This window comes from Marmota monax, unplaced genomic scaffold, assembly GCF_021218885.2.
Source record: "Marmota monax isolate L192 unplaced genomic scaffold, Marmota_monax_Labrador192_F-V1.1 WCK01_AAM20220418_F8-fsc00177, whole genome shotgun sequence".
NCBI lineage: Eukaryota > Metazoa > Chordata > Mammalia > Rodentia > Sciuridae > Marmota > Marmota monax.
This window is the reverse complement of record NW_026694922.1, coordinates 1,110,651-1,129,406: the sequence shown is the minus strand read 5'-3', so window position 1 is coordinate 1,129,406 and position 18,756 is coordinate 1,110,651. Positions and strand designations below refer to the sequence as shown.

The following is an 18,756-nucleotide window of genomic DNA, read 5'->3' as shown; positions in this document are numbered from 1 at the left end:
TATTGTAACAGATCTTTAGAACAAATCATGGCATTTGCAGGTAAATGGATGGCACTGGAGAAGATAATGCTAAGTGAAGTTAGCCAATCCCAAAAAAACAAATGCCGAATGTTTTCTCTGATATAAGGAGGGTGACTCATAGTGGGGTAGGGAGGGGGAGCATAGGAGGATTAGATGAACTCTAGATAGGGAAGAGGGGTGGGAGGGATAGGGAGAGGGCAGAGGATTACCAAGGATGGTTGAATGTGATGGACATCATTATCCAAAGCACATGTATGAAGACTTGAATTGGGTGTCAACATACTTTATATACAAACAGAGATATGAAAAATTGTGGTATATTATGTGTATTAAGAATTGTAATGCAAAAAAAACAAAGTACATGTATAAAGGCATGAATTGGTGTGAACTATATACAGATATGAAAAATTATGCTCTATATGTGTAATAAGAATTGTAATGCATTTCACTGCTGTTGTAGTTTAAAAAATAAAATCAATAAAAGATTAAAAAAATAGAACTTTTCATCTTATACAACTGAAACTCTACCCCCACAAAACAGCAACATTCCCTTTGTACCCTCCCCCACACCCTAATCACCATCATTCTACTTTTTATGTCACTTTTTTAACTTACAGCATTATAAAAATATCAAAACCCTACAAAAGAAACTTCATATACAAACATTTGAGTTGGTGTTTTGGTTTTGTTTTTGCTTAAATGCCATTTCACCCATTTCCTAAACCAAAATGTGGATTGTGGGAGGGGCTAAGAATAATCTTCAATATGTAGGCAGAAACACAAAAGAAGTGACTTGAGATATATACTGTAACACATGCTGCACTATTTCCAATCTGCCATGAATACTATCAAAATATTTACAGAGAAAAAGGTTATTGCTAAATAGCAGTATGGCAACTAGACAAAATGGCATGATTTATTCATATGGAAAAAGTACATAATATAACGGGAGAATGGATACTACATTTAAAAGACCTAAGTTTTGACAATAGCTTAACAAATTATAGTAAAATCGTCATGTTTTTAGCCTTTCCACATTTTACAAAGAACTTCCACATGTACAAGCGCATTTAGTCAAATCACAATTTCTCCAGATCTCAGATTTCTTTAGATATAAAACAGTGATAAAAATAGCCACCATGATGACCTCAGAGAGTTGAACCACAGAGGGAAAGTGAGATAAATGTAAATGCAATTTGAACACCATAAAACACAATGACACACATAAATTTCCTTTTTAATGATATTTTAATACACATACATATTTTAATTTTTTGTTGTTGTTATTTATTTTTTATGTGGTGATGGGGATTGAACCCAGGGCCTCATGCATGCTAGGCAAGTGCTTTACCACTGAGCTATCTCCCCAGACCCACACATAAATTTCTAAAAATAAATTTTAAATTTGTTACTAATAACAAAGGAATAGCTGACATAGTGCTATGTATGCAATTCTTTACTAAATATTTTTCAAATAATTTATAGCATATTCTAGATAAGCAGTAGAATTTCTTCTATTTGGGGCTAAACAACAACAACAAAAAAAAAAAACTCTTAAATCTGCTAATAGCAAAGTCAAAGTTTTGATCAAGTCAGGCACCATGGCACATACCTGTCATCCAAGTGGCTCGGGAGGCTGAGGTAGGAGAATTGATAGTTCAAAGCCAGCCTCAGCAATTGAGCGAGGCACTAAGCAACTCAGTGAGGCCTTGTCTCTAAATAAAATTCAAATAGGGCTGGTGATGTGGCTCAGTGGTTGAGTGCCCCTGAGTTCAATCCCCAGTATCCCTCGCCCCCAAAAAAGGTGATCAAAATATAGATCTACATACTATTATATAATGAAAACAAAAGTATGGTATGTTTTATTCCCATCACATTAAAGGGACAGAATTATAGGTGTGGTGATTCACCATACAGAGCAGCAAATCTTTAAAGAGATACACTATATGTAAGTAACTTTTTCCAAAAGTTACTGGATTTTGAGTTACAAATTTAGTAGTTACAAAATATCAATGAAATGACTGGTCAATGAAAATTGCAAGACCACAAGCACAGGGACAATTCTTAGAAGACAAATTAACACTAAAATAGAACAAAACTGTATCTCAGGGGCTAGGGTTTTGGCTCAGTGATAGAGCACATGCCTAGCATGTATGAGGCACTGGGTTCAATCTTCAGCACCACATAAATAAATAAATATAATAAAGATATTGTGTCCATCTACAACTAAAAATATTTTTTAAAATACTATACCTCTGTGATACTACATAGCCACAAAACTACTGGGACATAAGCAGTGGCACATACAGTACAGTATAGTAGCTTGTAGTCCCTGTTACTTTGGAGTCTAAGCAGAAGGATTGCTTGAGCCTAAGAGTTAGGAGCCAGCCTGGGCAACACAGCAAGACCCCATTTCAAAAAAAAAAAATGGATTTCACATGGAAAAAAATCTCACATCTCATTCTTTAAAGGGCAGGTTGTATTAAATTTAAGAATATAAGTAAGAAAGCCATATCAGATCTTTCCTACTAGTATATTTTTAAAAGAATGATGTAAAAGGGAAGGTAATGAGAAATCTTTTCTAAATTGTGTGATTTAGCCTATGTTTTGCCTATATAAACCAAATGTAAGAGTTTTTTAATTATCTAGTAAGCAGGAAAGTCATTAGCAAATGCTGGACTTTTGGTAAGTAAGCCTTTAGAATCACCTCATTTGAAAGGAATGCTTTGCTTAGACCCCATTTGTAAACTTCTAAAATCAGCTTGGCACAACGGTTCATAAATTCACACAAAAGTTGCTCTGATTCTGATGGGATCCACAAAATCCAAACAACAGCCCCTGAGGGATTCAAATGAAATGAGGCTGTGGTTCCACGTCAATTATTAGGCTATAGATTGAGACTGAATATGGTTTTTTAAGTATGATGAGGCATAAAATGTTCTACTTCAATTAAATACTAACCCACAAATTAAAAGTCATTCGTTCCTTGACTTCTTTGGAATAAGAGTAAAAATCCATCCCTCAGAATATAGCAAGTTCACAACCAAACAACTAATTTCAGTTCTTTAAAAAAATTAAAACATTAGGTTGTCAGCCACGATTCTTTCATTTTTCCTTTCAACAAATATTTATTGAAAAAAATATATATACAGTTATTGAACACTTAAAACACACCAGGTACTTAATATTTTAATCACACTACAACAGTTTACAATTGCCTCAGAACCTTCATATAAAATAACAATATAGGGCTGGGGATGTGGCTCAAGCAGTAGCACGCTCGCCTGGCATGCGTGCAGTCCAGGTTCGATCCTCAGCCCCACATACAAACAAAGATGTTGTGTCCGCCGAAAACTAAAAAATAAATAATAAAAATATTCTCTCTCTCTCTCTCTCTCTCTCTCTCTCTCTCTCTCTCTAAAAAAAACAGTATAAACATTGTCATTCTGCCTCTCTAAGAATGATATATATTCAAGGACATACATCTCAATGAATACATTAATTAAATATAATAAATACTAATATCGAATATACAAAAGTAAATGTAAGGAATATAATCAGGGAAACACTTAAGTGTTTCTCCAATTGTACAGTTCTACAAAGATAATATAAGAGGCTGGGTATTGAATATTTATCATTAATAGCTCAAAATTTATAATCTCTTCAAAGAATACATTATAACAACCCAACCTATCAATCTAGACAAGAATACCAACAGCCATGTAACATACAGCTCTAACCATAGCTGAACACAAGAGGGCGTATGAGACTGGAAATTCTTCATAAAGCCAAAGGCTCAACAATTCACAGCTCTTTTTTTTTTTTTTTTAAATACCTTTATTTTATTCATTTATTTTTATGTGGTGCTGAGGATTGAATCCAGTGCTTCACACATGTGAAGCAAGTGCTCTACCACTGAGCCACAACCCCACCCAATTTACAGCTCTTACTAATGCAGGGTCACGTGGATTGATAAAGGATTCTTCCTGCATGTACATGACACATAATATACTAAAAATGTTTCCTTTTCTAAATTTACTTTCCAGAAATCAAATCATTGCTTCCCTGAAAACCCAATTACTTATCGAAATTGACTTTAAACTTAAATTTAATATTTTATCATTAAGAAAAATTAAGGGGCTGGGGTTGTGGCTCCGTGGTAGAGCGTTCGCCTAGCACGTGCGAGGCCCTGGGTTCAATCCTCAGCACCACATAAAAAACAAATAAAATAAAGTATTGTGTCCAACTACAACTAAAAAATAAATATTTTTTTAAAAAAAGAAAAGAAAAATTAAGAGGAGCTGGACATAGTAGCGCAGACTTGTAGTGCTAGCCACTTACTAGGCTGAGGCAAGATGATCACTTGAGCACAGGAATTTGAGAACAAAAAAAGTATACACATATGTGTATATAGGTATGTATATATGTGTATATGTATCTTTGTTTATATATAAACATACACATATATATGTGTACATACATACATGTATCTGTATACAGATATATATACATACATATTCGCATACATAAATATATTACTTTGAGTCAGAAGTTCATATCACTTTTTAGTCTAAATTCTTCTGGGAATACCTCTACAGAAACTGGCCAACTCTTAAAATGTTTATTTTTTAATATCAGAGCTTAACCACTGAATGACTATAGTTATAATAAATGTCTTATAAGGAATAACTTCTGACTTTTAGAAATGTAAGCAAATGCATATCATAATAATATCAGCCATTTAATTCTTGAGCAGTGACTATTCTATCTTTATATTCTAAGAGTTGCCAACTAATCTCAAATGGTAGACAAGAATTTTATTAGTTTACTCCCTCATAAAATAACAAGCCACCACCTAAAATTATATACTAGGATCATAAAATCTATTGGCTGAAACATAATCCAAAATAATTCAGGAGTACAATACACTAATATAAGATTCACAGAATACTATGTATGTATACATGTACACACACACTCTCACACATATACATGTATACATAAGTTCCAAATGTGTACCTCTCTTCATTTTTGCATAGTCCTAATACTGGCTGGACATGTAAAATTATTCTGAATGCCAACTCCTACTCTGTCATATTCTGCCTAACCCCTGAAGAGAAGAGGCACCTGGCATGAGGACTCCAGACAGACACACACAAAAAAACATCACTTATCCCTTCATATTATCAAGCTAAGGAAACAAAAGAAAGATGAATTGGCCGCTAGGATCAAAAATTTCAAAAAGAATCCCAAACATCAGCAAGGAGCTACATATTAGGTAGTGTTATAGTTTAGATATGAGCTGTCTCCCCAAATCTCCTGCTAATGCAGGAACATTCCGAAGTAAAAATGATTGGATTATGAGAGCTGTGATCTGATCAGTTAATCCTGATTTGAATGGACTGACTATGTAGTAACTGTTAGGCAGATGGGTTATGTCTAGAGGAGGGGTCACTGGGGGCACATCCGGTGGCCCCTTCCTCCTCCCATTCTCACTCTGCTTTCTGACCCCACCAAGAACTAAGCAGCTTTCCTCTACTAGGTCCTTCCCCATGATGCGCTGCCTCAACTTGGACCCAGAGTAATGGAGTCTATGGACTGAAATCTCTGAAATAGTGAACCCCAAATAAACTTCCTCTAAGTTGTTCTTGTCAGTTGCTTTGGGCACAGTGATGAAAAAACTAACTAAAACAGGTAGTATGAGCAAAGACTTACACTCAAAAACAAAGAATTAGGAATACAACATTAGAATAATCAAAGGCAAAGGCACCAACCAAAGAAATAACCATTAGAAGCCAAAGAGTGCTCAAAACCAAGACAATCAAGTAAGTTACTTAAAATGTGGGCAGGTGGTACAGATCTGGTACCTCAAGCTGACTATCTAGAGATTCCTTCTTATAGGGTAAAATGGATCCTGGACCTGAAAGAAGGAGTATCCATAAAGAACATTACTGAAGAAGTCACTGAAATCTGAATGGGATCTGTGGATTAGATAGCAGTATTAAACCAATGTTAGAAGAAGTGATTTTGAGTGATAAGACATCATATCTGCAATTTAATCTCAAATGGTTACAAAAATAACAATAATAATACAAGCAGAGAGACAATTATAGGACACACATAGTAAAATGTCAACAATTGCAGAATCTAGAGGAAAGGCATACAAGAGTCTTTGTACTAATCTTGCAATTTTTCCTCTACTTTCAATTTTTCCTTTTTTTTTTTTTACCATAGTTTGAATTAGGGGCACTTAACTACTGAGCCACATCCACAGCCCTTTTTTTGTATTTTATTTAGAGACAGGGTCTCAATGAGTTGCTTAGCACCTCACTTAGTTGCTGAGGCTGGTCTTGAACTTGAGAACCTCCTGCCTCAGCCTCCAGAGCCTCTGGGATTACAAGGGTGCACCACCACACCTGGCTCAAATTTTAAAAATGAAAAATATTTAAATAAAATCTTAAATGCTTTGACAATGAATATAGTACATTTTAGGAGAAATATCTAAATTGATAAATGCAAGAAATTATTTCAAAATAAGTTAAAAACTAAAATAGATATAATACTTTCACAATTCAATGTAATACATTTCAAAAAATGTCTAAACTAATAAATACATTAAGCATTCTAACTTTAGTTCTTCAAAGCCTCACCCGACTTTAATTAGCAAGAGATAATAACTTTCTTAAATTAAATTAAAAGGTACTCTTTTCCAGAGAATTAAATGAAGGTAATAATGTAAACATCCTACAAAGTTATCTACAAGTAACTTTTAAAATATGATGTAAAAACAATGCTTTTGAGATCTTTCCTCAAAACTCAAACAGTATAATTAGTACTTCTGAAATAAGCCAATCTGTGTAACAAAAGAATCACTAAATTTAACCTTACTAAATTTTTCCAGTGGCTTTCAGTATTGCTATAACAACACAAACAAAATGAATGTTTCTGTTTTTGTATTAGTAATACTTCAATTTCCAAGATACTAATTTTATTTAAGTATACTGATCATCTACCAATCTTATCACTTTAAAATATTTTTTGGAAAAACTATTTCTTTGCCAGCATTTCTGGAGTTTTTTGTAACTTCTAATCTGAAATGCTTTTTTTGAGACCACTGAAAAACATTTTTATAAAACAATTAGAAATATCTAAGGTAGTTTCCTCTGTTTATTGAGACAGAAAGTGCTACCAAACTTTATAACAGGAGAAAAGACCAATGGAAACCTTTAAAAGTTATATGATCTAATGAATTTTAAATGTCACCCACAAAGCACATATCTGCATTTCAATCAATGCCATTGGCAAGCATAAATGACAAAAAAAATATGCAAACAAACTTTTACTTAATTTTAAACAATACATCCAAACTCTTTAGTGATAAATTCATACCATGTAGGAGCCAGAAGTCAAACTTGTTACTTATCGTATATTTATAATATGATCGTTAGGACAGGTCATTCTTAACATGAATAACGACAAACAAACCTGAGCATTTAAATAATTGAGCTGCTATTTCCCGAATTTCCTTAATAGCAAGACTTCCCTTCTTGCCAGACTTCCTGAATCATTTCCTAGGACACAGAATCCATCTTAAAGCAGTTGTTTCTATCCCACAAAAGCCTGGTTTCCAAGGAGATACTGTGGACTCTCACATTACTTCAGGCTGACATTTATGAGAAAAATCCCTGTTGGTAAAATACTGTGACTCTCCTCTTAGATCAACAAAAGTAAAATAAATGTATAAGAAAATAAACAATGAGGAATAGGCTTAAGGAAGAATCACTTCAACAACAAATTGAAAAGCTACCAATCCAATGGTGGCAACTAAAAAACATACTTTTGTTTGAATAACAAAGAAACAAAGACCACTTTGTGTCTTATGTGTACTCAAAAAAAGACAGAAACCTTTCAACCACCTTCCACCTCATGGCTTATCATAGGATTCAGCAGAAGAGAACAGCCTTCCCCAACAGGAGGACCCTTCTCCAGCCAAGGGTGCAAAAGTCACCGAGCCGTCCCCCCACCCCAGACAGACCCTCCAAACAAGCCCTCATCTCTATAAATTTTCTCTTCTTTTTCAATAAAAAAATCAAAAAATATTAAACTGGTATATTTATAACATGAAATAGTGTGTAACCATTAAAAATAATTAGGCACGTAAACTGACAAGAGATAAACACACTGCAAATCCAACATCTTAAAAGTTTCCCTTTTCTTAAAAAAAGTATGTAGGTGGATATATGTGAATGTACATGGGTATGTAAAGACATATTACAAAAGGTCTTAAAAAATACTTGTTATGGTTTCAGTATGAGGTGGCCCCCAAAAGCTCTGGTTAACGAAGGAATGTTCAGAGATGAAGCAATTGGGATTATGAGAGTCCACCTTAGTTCAAATGGACTGACTGGGTGACAACTGCAGGCAGGTGGGGCATGGCTGGAGAGGTGGGTCACTGGGGGCATCCCCTGGAGGGGGCAGGTTCCCACTGGTCCTTTCCCCACTTTTCCTCCACTGGGACTTTCCCCCATGATGTGCTGCCTTGCCCAGAGCAATAGAGTCGGCCATTCAGACTGAGACCTCTAGAACGTGAGCCCCAAATACACTTTTCCTCCTCTAAGTTTTTCTTGTAGGACATCTCGGTCACAGGAATGCAAAAACTTACTAAAATCAATACTAAAACAGGTTAAAAGAGTTAACTTTAAAGACTAAAATGGGGGAAATAAGAAGTAGTAGAAAACAGAGGAATATATTCTTATTTGAAAATACTTTAAAAGTAACTTTGAATTCATTTTGTGACTGGAAAAATGTATATATTTAATTTATATATTAGCTCAAAAGACCTGAACATGGCTTCAAGTGCATACAAATCATAACTTTATCACAAAATCATTTATTTAAGCATATGAAATAATGGCCTATATTAATAAAAATAAATAATTTATTTTCAAAGACAAACTAGTAATAAAAATTGTTTTAAAGAAATTTATGACAAACTAGCTATTATGTAATTAGCTTATGTTAGTGACAGGGTTCAGGACATGCTACTCCTAAATACGGCACTTTGGCAAATTAAAATTTTTTTGATTTATATATGACAGCAGGATGTATTAAAATTCATATTACACATATAAAGCAAAATGGTGGAATGTGATGGACAACATTATCCAAAGTATGTGTATGAAGACACGAATTGGTATGAATATACTTTGTATACAACCAGAGATATGAAAAATTGTGCAAATTAAATATTTTAAGATGAAGGAATCTGAGAAATCACAGGCACAGGAAGACTTCTCTGACAATCCTCTGAACCAAGTCATAAGGCCTTCTCTACTATGAGGAAAGGATTACCCTTACCTCCAAAGAAGGAGGGACACTGAGAAAAATCCAAAAAAACAGACCTTAGCTAAATTTCCCCCAGTTTATTATCCTTAGCTCATAGACCCTTTAAACTATCATGTCTTTCTATGATTTTTTTGATACTCTTTATCAAACCTAGCATAAAAACACTGGGATTTAACCATTCATTTTATGAAGGCTCCCATACCATATAAAACTTATATTAAATAAACGTGTACACTTTTCTCTTGTTAATCATCTTTTATTGTGGGGAGGGACCCTACAGAGAACTTGGGTAACAGGAAATATATTCTTCCTCTCCTACAATAGAATATAAAGTTCAACTTCAATTTAAGTGGATGTGTCACATTCTTACATATGAAAAATCCTCTTTCTTGATGATCATTCCAAAGGTCTACAAAAAGCTTCTGAATAACTAAATTTTTACCTCCTTAAAAACAAGAACAGAACTAACAAACCTGGGAAAAAGAGGAATTTGATTTCCAAAGTTGCCACTTTATATAACTTAAAATGTCCACTTTTTCATGAAAAAAAATCGTACAAATATAAACAGGTAAATATGGCCCATACACTGGAGAAAAAAATAGTCAACAGAAACTGAAAAAAATCAACATGCTACACTTACTGGACAAATTAAATCAGGAGGCAGAGATGTAACTTAGTGATACAGCAGCTGCCTAGCACATATGAGTTTTATTAAGGAGGGCAAGGGGAGAAGGAGGAGAAGGAGAAAGAAAAAAATCAATCAGCCAAAATGTATACATTCAAAGACCTAAATATATATATATATATATTAAGTATCTATCTATCTACATATGTATACAGAGAGAGAACACTGAAGAAAACTGTAAGCATGATGTCTCACCAAATAGAAAATATCAATAAAGAGATATAAATTGTACATATTTTACAAGGAACAAAATAGGAATTATGATATTTTTAAAACATAATAACTGAAAATAAAAATTCACTAGAAGGGATCAATAAATTTCACTAGATAGAAGGCTAAGCAAACTTTAAATAGGTAAATTTCTGAGAAACAAAAACAAAAAGTAGAATATCAAAAATAAACAGAAATTCAAGAGAACAGTATAACAAAATCAAGCTACCAACCTATGCATAACGGGGCTCTGCAAAGAAAAGAGAGTAAGAAAAGGGCAGAATATCTGAAGAAAAAATACCCAAAAACTCCCCAATTTTCATCAAAAACATTATTCATCCAGTAAGCTCAATGAACTCCAGGTGGGATAAACTCAAATCCACATCTAGACTCATGATACTCAAATGGTTAAAAAAAAAAAAAAAAAAAAAAACAGAGAATTTTGAAAGCAGCAAGAGAGAGGTGACTCATCACATACCCAAACAAACAAACAAAAACCCTTATAATATTAACAGTTGATGTCTCATCAGAAACCAAAGGGTCCCTACTAAGATTTAAATACACAACCAGGCCACATTATGTACAACCACAAGAACAGGATCCTAATTAGAATGAGTTATACTCTATTAATGTACAGTTTGCCAAAATACATTCTACTATCTTGTATAACTAAAAAGAATTTAAAAAAAAAAAAACCTAAGGGTCTAAAAGTCAAAGGAATGACAAATTCAAAGAACTGAAAAACAACAATTCTATATCCAACAAAACTATCCTTTAAAAATGAAGAAGGCGGGCATGGTGGCACACGCCCATCGTCCCAGCAGCTTGGGAGGCTGAGGCAGGATGATCGCGAATTCAAAGCCAGGCTCAGCAACAGCAAGGCACAAAGCAACTCAGCGAGGCCCTGTCTCTAAATAAAATACAAAATAGGGCTAGGGTGGCTCAGTGGTTGAGTGACCCTGAGTTCAATCCTCAGTACCCCCCCCAAAAAAAAAGAAAAATATCAAAAAAAATATTTATATGAAGAAGAGACTGCACAAATGGTGTGACCCTACTTCATGTTCAACCAGAGAAGTAAAAAATTGTACTCCATTTGTGTACAATGAATCAAAGAACATTCTGCTGTCATGTATAACAGATTAGAACAAATAAGTTTAAAAAAATTTTAAATGAAGAAGAAATTGAGATGTTCCTAGGTAATAAAAACAAACTATTTGGGGCTGGGATTGTAGCTCAGCAGTAGAGTGCTTGCCTGGCATGTATGACACACTGGTTCAATCCTCAGCACCACATAAAAGTAAATAAACAAAATAAAGGTGTTGTGTCCATCTACAACTAAAAAAAATTTTTTAAAAAAACAATTTGTTGCTAGTATGGATGTTCTACAAATAATATTAAAGGAAGTCTTTCAGGCTACACTGAAACACTAGAGAGTCACTTAATCCACATTAAGAAATAAAGGGGACCTGTAAAGGAAACTGCATAGATAAAAGATAATACAAATATGTTTAGTTTGAAGCTTTGTTTTTCCTCTTATCTGATTTAAAAGAAAATGGCATACCATAAAACTAAGTTGATGGGCTCATAATGTATAAAATGTAATTTTTATGACAATAGTAGGACAAAGGAATGTAGAAGGGAATAGTTATACTGGAGTAAGATTTTTGTATACTATTTAAATTAAAATGATGTAAAGGAAGGAAGAATAGAGCTATATGGAATGTTTTTGCATACCATTTTAAAGTTATATAAATTCATACTACATTGTTTTAAAGTGAAACATTAGTTATAATCCCTAGGCAATCACCAAGAAAACTTAAAATATATACAGTTGTTGGGCATGGTGGCGCACACCTATAATCCCAGCAACTTGGGAGACTGAAGCAGAAGGATCAAAAATTCAAGGCTAGTTTAAGCAACTTAGTGAGACCCTAACCCAAAATAAAAAGTAAAAAGGGCTAGGGGGGTGTAGCTCAGTGGTAAAGGACTTGCCTTGCAAGTGAAAGGTTCTGGGTTCAATCCCTACCACTGAAAAATACACACACACACACACACACACAGAGAGAGAGAGAGAGAGAGAGAGAGAGAGAGAGAGAGAGAGAGAGAGAGAGAGAGAGAGAGAGAGAGAAACAATTGAAACGATATACTAGAAAATATCTATTTAATACAGAAGAAGGAAGCAATGGAAGAACAGAGAGCCAGAGAAGCCATAATATATACAGAAAACTAGAAAAATTGCAGGCATAAATCCATCTCATCAACAGTTACATTAAATACAAATGGATTAAGCATTACAATCAAAAGAAAGAGATTAGCAGAAATGGTTTAAAAAACATGATGCAACTATATGGTGTCTGCAAGATACTCATTTCAAAAACACAAATAAGTTGGAAAGAAAAATATGCGAAAAGACATACCATACAAAGTAGTAACAAAAAGAGAGTTGAAGTGGCTATATTAATATCAGACAAAATAGATTTTAAGATAAGAATTCTTACTAGAGACAAATAATATTTTGTAATGATGAAAGAATCAATCTTTCAGGGAAACATACATTTACAAAAACCTATGTACCCAACAACCCACCAAAAAATACATGAAGCAAAAACTTACAGAACTAAAGAGGGAAATAGAAAATTCAACAATAATATCTGGAGACTTCAGAACTTCACTTCTAATGATAAGACAATTTATAATGTAAACAAAGAGAGCTGAGTGGACTGTCTTTATTGATCTGGGCTTGTGGTCAACTAGAAGTTAGGTTCTATAATCTGGGACTATCTTATTCACATTTCTGGTATTGGTGTGCTGTTGGCCAGCGAACAGCAGCAGCTGAGTCAGGTGTCTGTGATCATCCAGCAGGCCTTCCTGGGCTTCTTGGAAAAGGAAAAAAAGAGATAAATATTCTAATACATGAAATGACCTAAATGGGGACAAGGACCCTAGTGAAAGAACTCAAAATATCAAGAAGGTGACCTGGGCGGGGTACAGTGGCATACACCTGTAATCTCAGGGACTTGGGAGGCTGAGGCAGGAGGAACATGAGTTCAAACCCAGCCTCAGCAATTTAGCAAGACTCTTGAGTAATTTAGCAAGGCCCTGTCTCAAAATAAAAAACACTAAAAGGGCTGATGATGTGGTTCAGTGGCCAAGCACCCCTGGGTCCAATCCCCAGTAACAAAAACAACCTGAGAAGGTGACCTGGTCCTGGTCCAAGGAGACAGGATGAGTTTGTTGGGAATCCACTGGTCATGAGGAACCTTAGGTCACTGAATGATATCAATTCTGCTTCTAATTATGACTAAGCAAGATCCTACTGGTCTCACTCTCACACAGAAAACAACCATAAAATCTAGATGTGATTTTTTTAAAAAGCTCCCTGAATGCAACGGACAGTAAGGGGAGGGCACGTTCTGGAGGAAGGAAGCCGTGAAGTGCATTTCCATTTTTTGCAAGGATCACATGCAGTCAGAGGAGGAGCAGTATGATGGGAGTACTGGTAGGGGGAAAAAGTCTTTCTGGCCTGGGAAACCAGAACAGTGAAGTCCAGGAAACTACAGACTGACCAAGGAGATGGAAAAGTGAGAATGGGATCCCAAAAGGAAAAGAGAAAAAAAAAAAAGGATGATACTCAAGTCACATAATGCATGGAACAATCCAAAGCACTTCAACAAACAACAAAGTATCTGAACTGAGATTGAGCTACCACTCAAAGAAACAGTTCATAGTTCTATTCTAAGATAATCATCTGCCAAATAAATCGACCACAATCAAAAACTATGGAAAACCTTCTCAAGAGAAAAAAAAAAATCAACTCTAAGAAGTATTCAAATAAGCCAACAAATGGCAGGAAAAGCAAAGAAAAGGGAAGACAAATTTAAAAAGAAATAATAAAACGGTAGATGCAAAATCATCACCACCAATAATTACAGTCAGTGCTAGTGAAAAAAAATTCCAATTAAATGGCAGAAATTGACAAAATTTATTTAAGAAGTAAGACATAGCTATATGCTATCCAAAAGAGATGAATTTTGAATATAAGGTCACAGAGATTGAAAATACATGGATAAAAATGATCTACAGAGGTTGGGTTGTGGCTCAGTGGTAGAGTGCTCGTCTAGCACATGCAAGGCCCTGGGTTTGATCCTCAGCACCATATAAAAATAAATAAATAAAATAAAGGTATTGTGTACAACTACAACTAAAAAATAAATATTTTAAAAAATGATCTAGAGGGGCTGGGGTTGTAGCTCAGTGGTAGAGCACTTGGCTCGCACATGTGAGGCACTAGATTCTATCTTCAGCACCACATAAAAATAAATAAAATATTGTGTTCATCTACAATTAAATTTTTTTTTAAAAAAATGATCTATAGAGTAAAAGACAAAGAGTAAGTAGAAGAAGGCTAGAGTACTTAATATGAGACAAATAATTTTAAGACAAATATTACTACCAGAGAGATTCTTTATCATCATCTTTCATGAAAATAAAATGATCAATTTATCAAGACATAATAATATGTTATATGTATACATTAACAGTATGGACCTTGAAATATAGAAGCAAGTCTGGCGTTGTGGCGCACACCTATAATCCATGCAACTCCGGAGGCTGAGGTAAGAGGATCACAAGTTCAAAGCCAGCCTCAGCAACTTAGTGAGGCCCTAAACAACTTAGTGAGACCCTGTCTCAAAATAAAAAATAAAAAGGGCCAGGCTTGGTGTCCCAATGACTCAGGAATCTGAGACAGGAGGATTGCAAGTTCAAAGCCAGCTTCAGCAACGGCAAGGCACTAGGCAAACTCAATGAGACTCTATAGGGCTGGGGATGCGGCTCAGTGGTCAAGTGCCCCTGAGTTCAATCCCTGGTACTACTACTACTACTACTACTACTACTACTACTAATAATAATAATAATAATAATAATAATAATAAAATGAAAAATTAAAAAGGACTGGGGATGTGGTTCTGTTGTTAAATGCCCCTGGGTCCAATTCCTGGTACAAATAAATAAGTAAGTGAATAAACAAATAAATGTAAACAAAAAACCCTATTTAAAAAAAGAAAATACATAAAGCAAAACTGACAGTATTGCTGTACATGGTTGGCATATCTGTAATCCCAGTAACTTGGAAGGCTGAGGCAGGAAGATCACAAGTTCAAGGACAGACTGGGCAATTTAGTGAGACACTGTCTCAAAATAAAAAATAAAAAGGGCTGGGAATGTAGCTCAGTGGTAGGGTGCCCAGTACCAGAAAAAAGTAAAATTAATAATATTAAGGTGTTAAATAGAAAATTTCAAAATCTTAGTTGGAGACTTTAACTTTTTATAGCAGCAATTGATAGAATAACTAGGCAAATAAGTCAGCAAAGACACAGAAGATATGAACATTAGCAATCATCTTGACTTAACTGATATCTACAGGACTATACCTGACAACCACAAAATTTATATTCTTTTCAAGTACTATGGTAGACCCTCCAGTATAAACTATATGCTAGGCAATAAAACAAGCCTCAGTAAATTTTTTTACTGATAATTTTTTTTACTCTTTATGACAATTCATAAGGAAATTTTGATATTTCACAAAGGATATGTTGTTTGAATGTAATGAAATCAAACTAGAAATCAGCAATAACAAAATAACTAAGAAAGTATCAATATTTGGAGATTAAACAGCATTTATTAAAAATACCAAGGATTGAACCCAGGGGATGCTTAACCACTAAGCCATGTCCCTAGCCCTTTTTTTGTTTTTGTTTTTTTAATTTTGAGACAGGGCCTCACTAAGTTGCTGGGACTGGCTCTAAACTTGCAATCTTCCTGCCTGCCTCAGCCTCCTGAGCTGCTGGGATTATAGGCATGCACCACCATGCCAGCTAAACAACAAATTTCTAAATAATCCATGGATCAAAAAGGTTCTTAGAATGAAAATCAGAAAATATTCTTAACTGAATTATAATGAAAATATTATGTTAAAACTTGTGGAATGGCTTGGGGACATAGCTATGTTGGTAAAGAATGCTTGTTTCACATGTACAAGACCCTGGGTTCAATCCCCAGCACCACAAAAAAAAAAAAAAAAATCTATTGGCCAAATTATATTGTTGTATTATGTGCTTGTATAATATGTAACAACAAATCCCATTATTACCTACAACAATATTCAAAAAAAAAAATTGTAAAAAGAAAAAAAATCTGGGAATAAATAAAAACAAAACATATGTAAGCCTGAACTGTAAAAACTACACAAAGCTACAAAGGGAAATAATAGAAGGCATAATAACATGTTCACAAATTGGAACACTCAAGAATGTTAAGATGGCAGTTCTCTCCAAATTTATCTAAAATTTCAATGCAATAATTTTAACTTCCCAGTAGACTTTTTAAGAAATCAAGTCTGCAACTTTATATAGAAATGTGAAAACATAGAATAGCAAATATAACTGAGAAAAAAAATGAACAAGGTTACAATACCTGATGTTAGACTTTCTGTAAATCTGCAATAACTAAGGCATCATGGTTAGGGCATAATAATAAATACATAGATCAATGGACTACAACAGAAAATTCAATAATAGCCTATAGGGTCAAATGGCTGGATAGTCCCCAACTTACTTACAATGGTTTAACTTATGATTTTTCAACTTTCTAATGGTACAAAAGTGATATAAATTTGGTAGAAAACAAACTTGGAAATCTGAATTTTGATCTTGTCCCAGGCTAGCAGGAATGGGCTGCAGACCCATGTGCACAAAACAAAGATCATGCAGTAGGGATCATGCAGTAGGATGCCATCTAATGAAGCTGAGCAGGGGCAGTACACCACAGTTCTTATCAGCACACAATCACAAGTGTCTAACCGTCTGCAGTGTGTTGTACAGTGTACAATACCTTACAGCATCCTTACAGTATAGCTAGTGTTTTTTTATATAGAAACTTAATAAATTACATTAGATAGTCAACATTCTATTATACAACAGGATTTAATGTTAGATAATTTTGTCCAACTTAGACCAATGTTTAAGTGTTAAGAGCACATTTAAGGGAGGGTAAGCTAATCTATGATGTCTGGTAGATTAGGTGTATTAAATACATTTTTGATTCCTGCTGTTTTCAACCTAGGATGGGTTTATTGTGACATAGCCCTAGTGTAAGTCAAGAAGCATTTATGTGCCCAAAACAAAGATAACAAAGCAGGCACAGTACACCCATAGTCCCAGCTACTTGAGAGTCTGAGACAGATCACTTGAGCCCAGGAGTTTGAGAACAGCCTGGGCAACAAAATGAGGACAAAAAGAAAAAAAAAAAAAAAAGTAACAACTCAAGCCTTTCAGTATTCAAGAAAATAAAGATAATTACAGTGATTTATTAAAAATATGAAATATCCCTGATTAAATAACATTCTGAAAACAAGTAGGTACTGACAAAATAAAATTAATTAATTTTAAATTTAAGGAGAGAAACATGACCTCTGTACCCCATCCAAAACATCTGCCCAAAAAAGGACGTCAAACAATCCAAATAACTAGAAGGAATCCTATCAAGAGGGTGAGAGAAAAAATAAAATTCCAAACATACAGAAAAAGAATTAAACTTGGAAAGAGAAAGCATATTTCCAAAGCATTAAAAAGGAATCCAGTCACCAGCATACAAGCTCAATGAAGTCATTCATTCTACATTTTGCTAAAGTACAGATTATTTTACTAATACCTGTACTGAATCAATAAATATTACACTGAACTACAAAAGATTCTGTGAAATTCAATAAACTTCTACCTTTGGCCATTTGGGATTGAGAAGCCGGGCTTTGATTGCGTCATCCAGTGCCTTGTCATACTGCTGGATTTTCATGTAGGCTGCAGATCTATTGCTGTATAAAATGCAGTTCTGAGGGTCAACAGCCAGGGCTTCATTGTACAGGACAATAGCTGTGTGGAAATCGCCATCGTGACAAGCCTGGTTACTCTGACGAACTTTCTCAACAAATTCAGCTTTGCTCAGTACTGGTTCATCAGGACTTCTCCGGCCAATAGTCTTAGCACCAAAAAGAGAAATCTACAAACAAAGAAATTGTCAAACACATTTCAGATAATCCAGTCAGGTTCCTTGTTTGAACCTCAATAAAACATGGATATTCTTCCCAATCTGCTTTACATTATACTTGACTTTTGTCCCCTGAAATATAGTAAATTTTCCATGAAGCAGCCAACACAGTGCCTTGAATACATACATATATTTGTGTAACAGTTATATACATTCATATTTGTATGAATATTTGTACAAATTTATTGACTTGACAGGATGGAGGAATGAATGGGTTGAATGAATGAATAAATAAATGCAAAAAAAAACTGAGGTTTTCCTTAGCAATTTAAAGTTAACTAGGGAAAAACCAAAATAAAAACGTACATAGACAACATGATTTCAACATGTTAAGATCGTTCTACTTCAAAAAATAATGAAAGCATAAAATCAAAATACTAACAATGCTA

General features: G+C 34.4%; 1 protein-coding gene across 2 annotated transcripts in view; it reads right to left on the bottom strand.

Moving 5' to 3' along the window:
• Window positions 1-18,756, bottom strand: part of Ttc28 (tetratricopeptide repeat domain 28) — a 592,527-nt gene that overhangs the window by 541,978 nt on the left and 31,793 nt on the right. For both annotated transcript variants that reach the window (XM_046427243.2, XM_046427244.2), the window contains exon 2: window positions 18,041-18,319. In XM_046427243.2, the coding sequence (XP_046283199.1) occupies window positions 18,041-18,319 (279 nt within the window). The remainder of the gene's footprint in view (window positions 1-18,040; window positions 18,320-18,756) is intronic.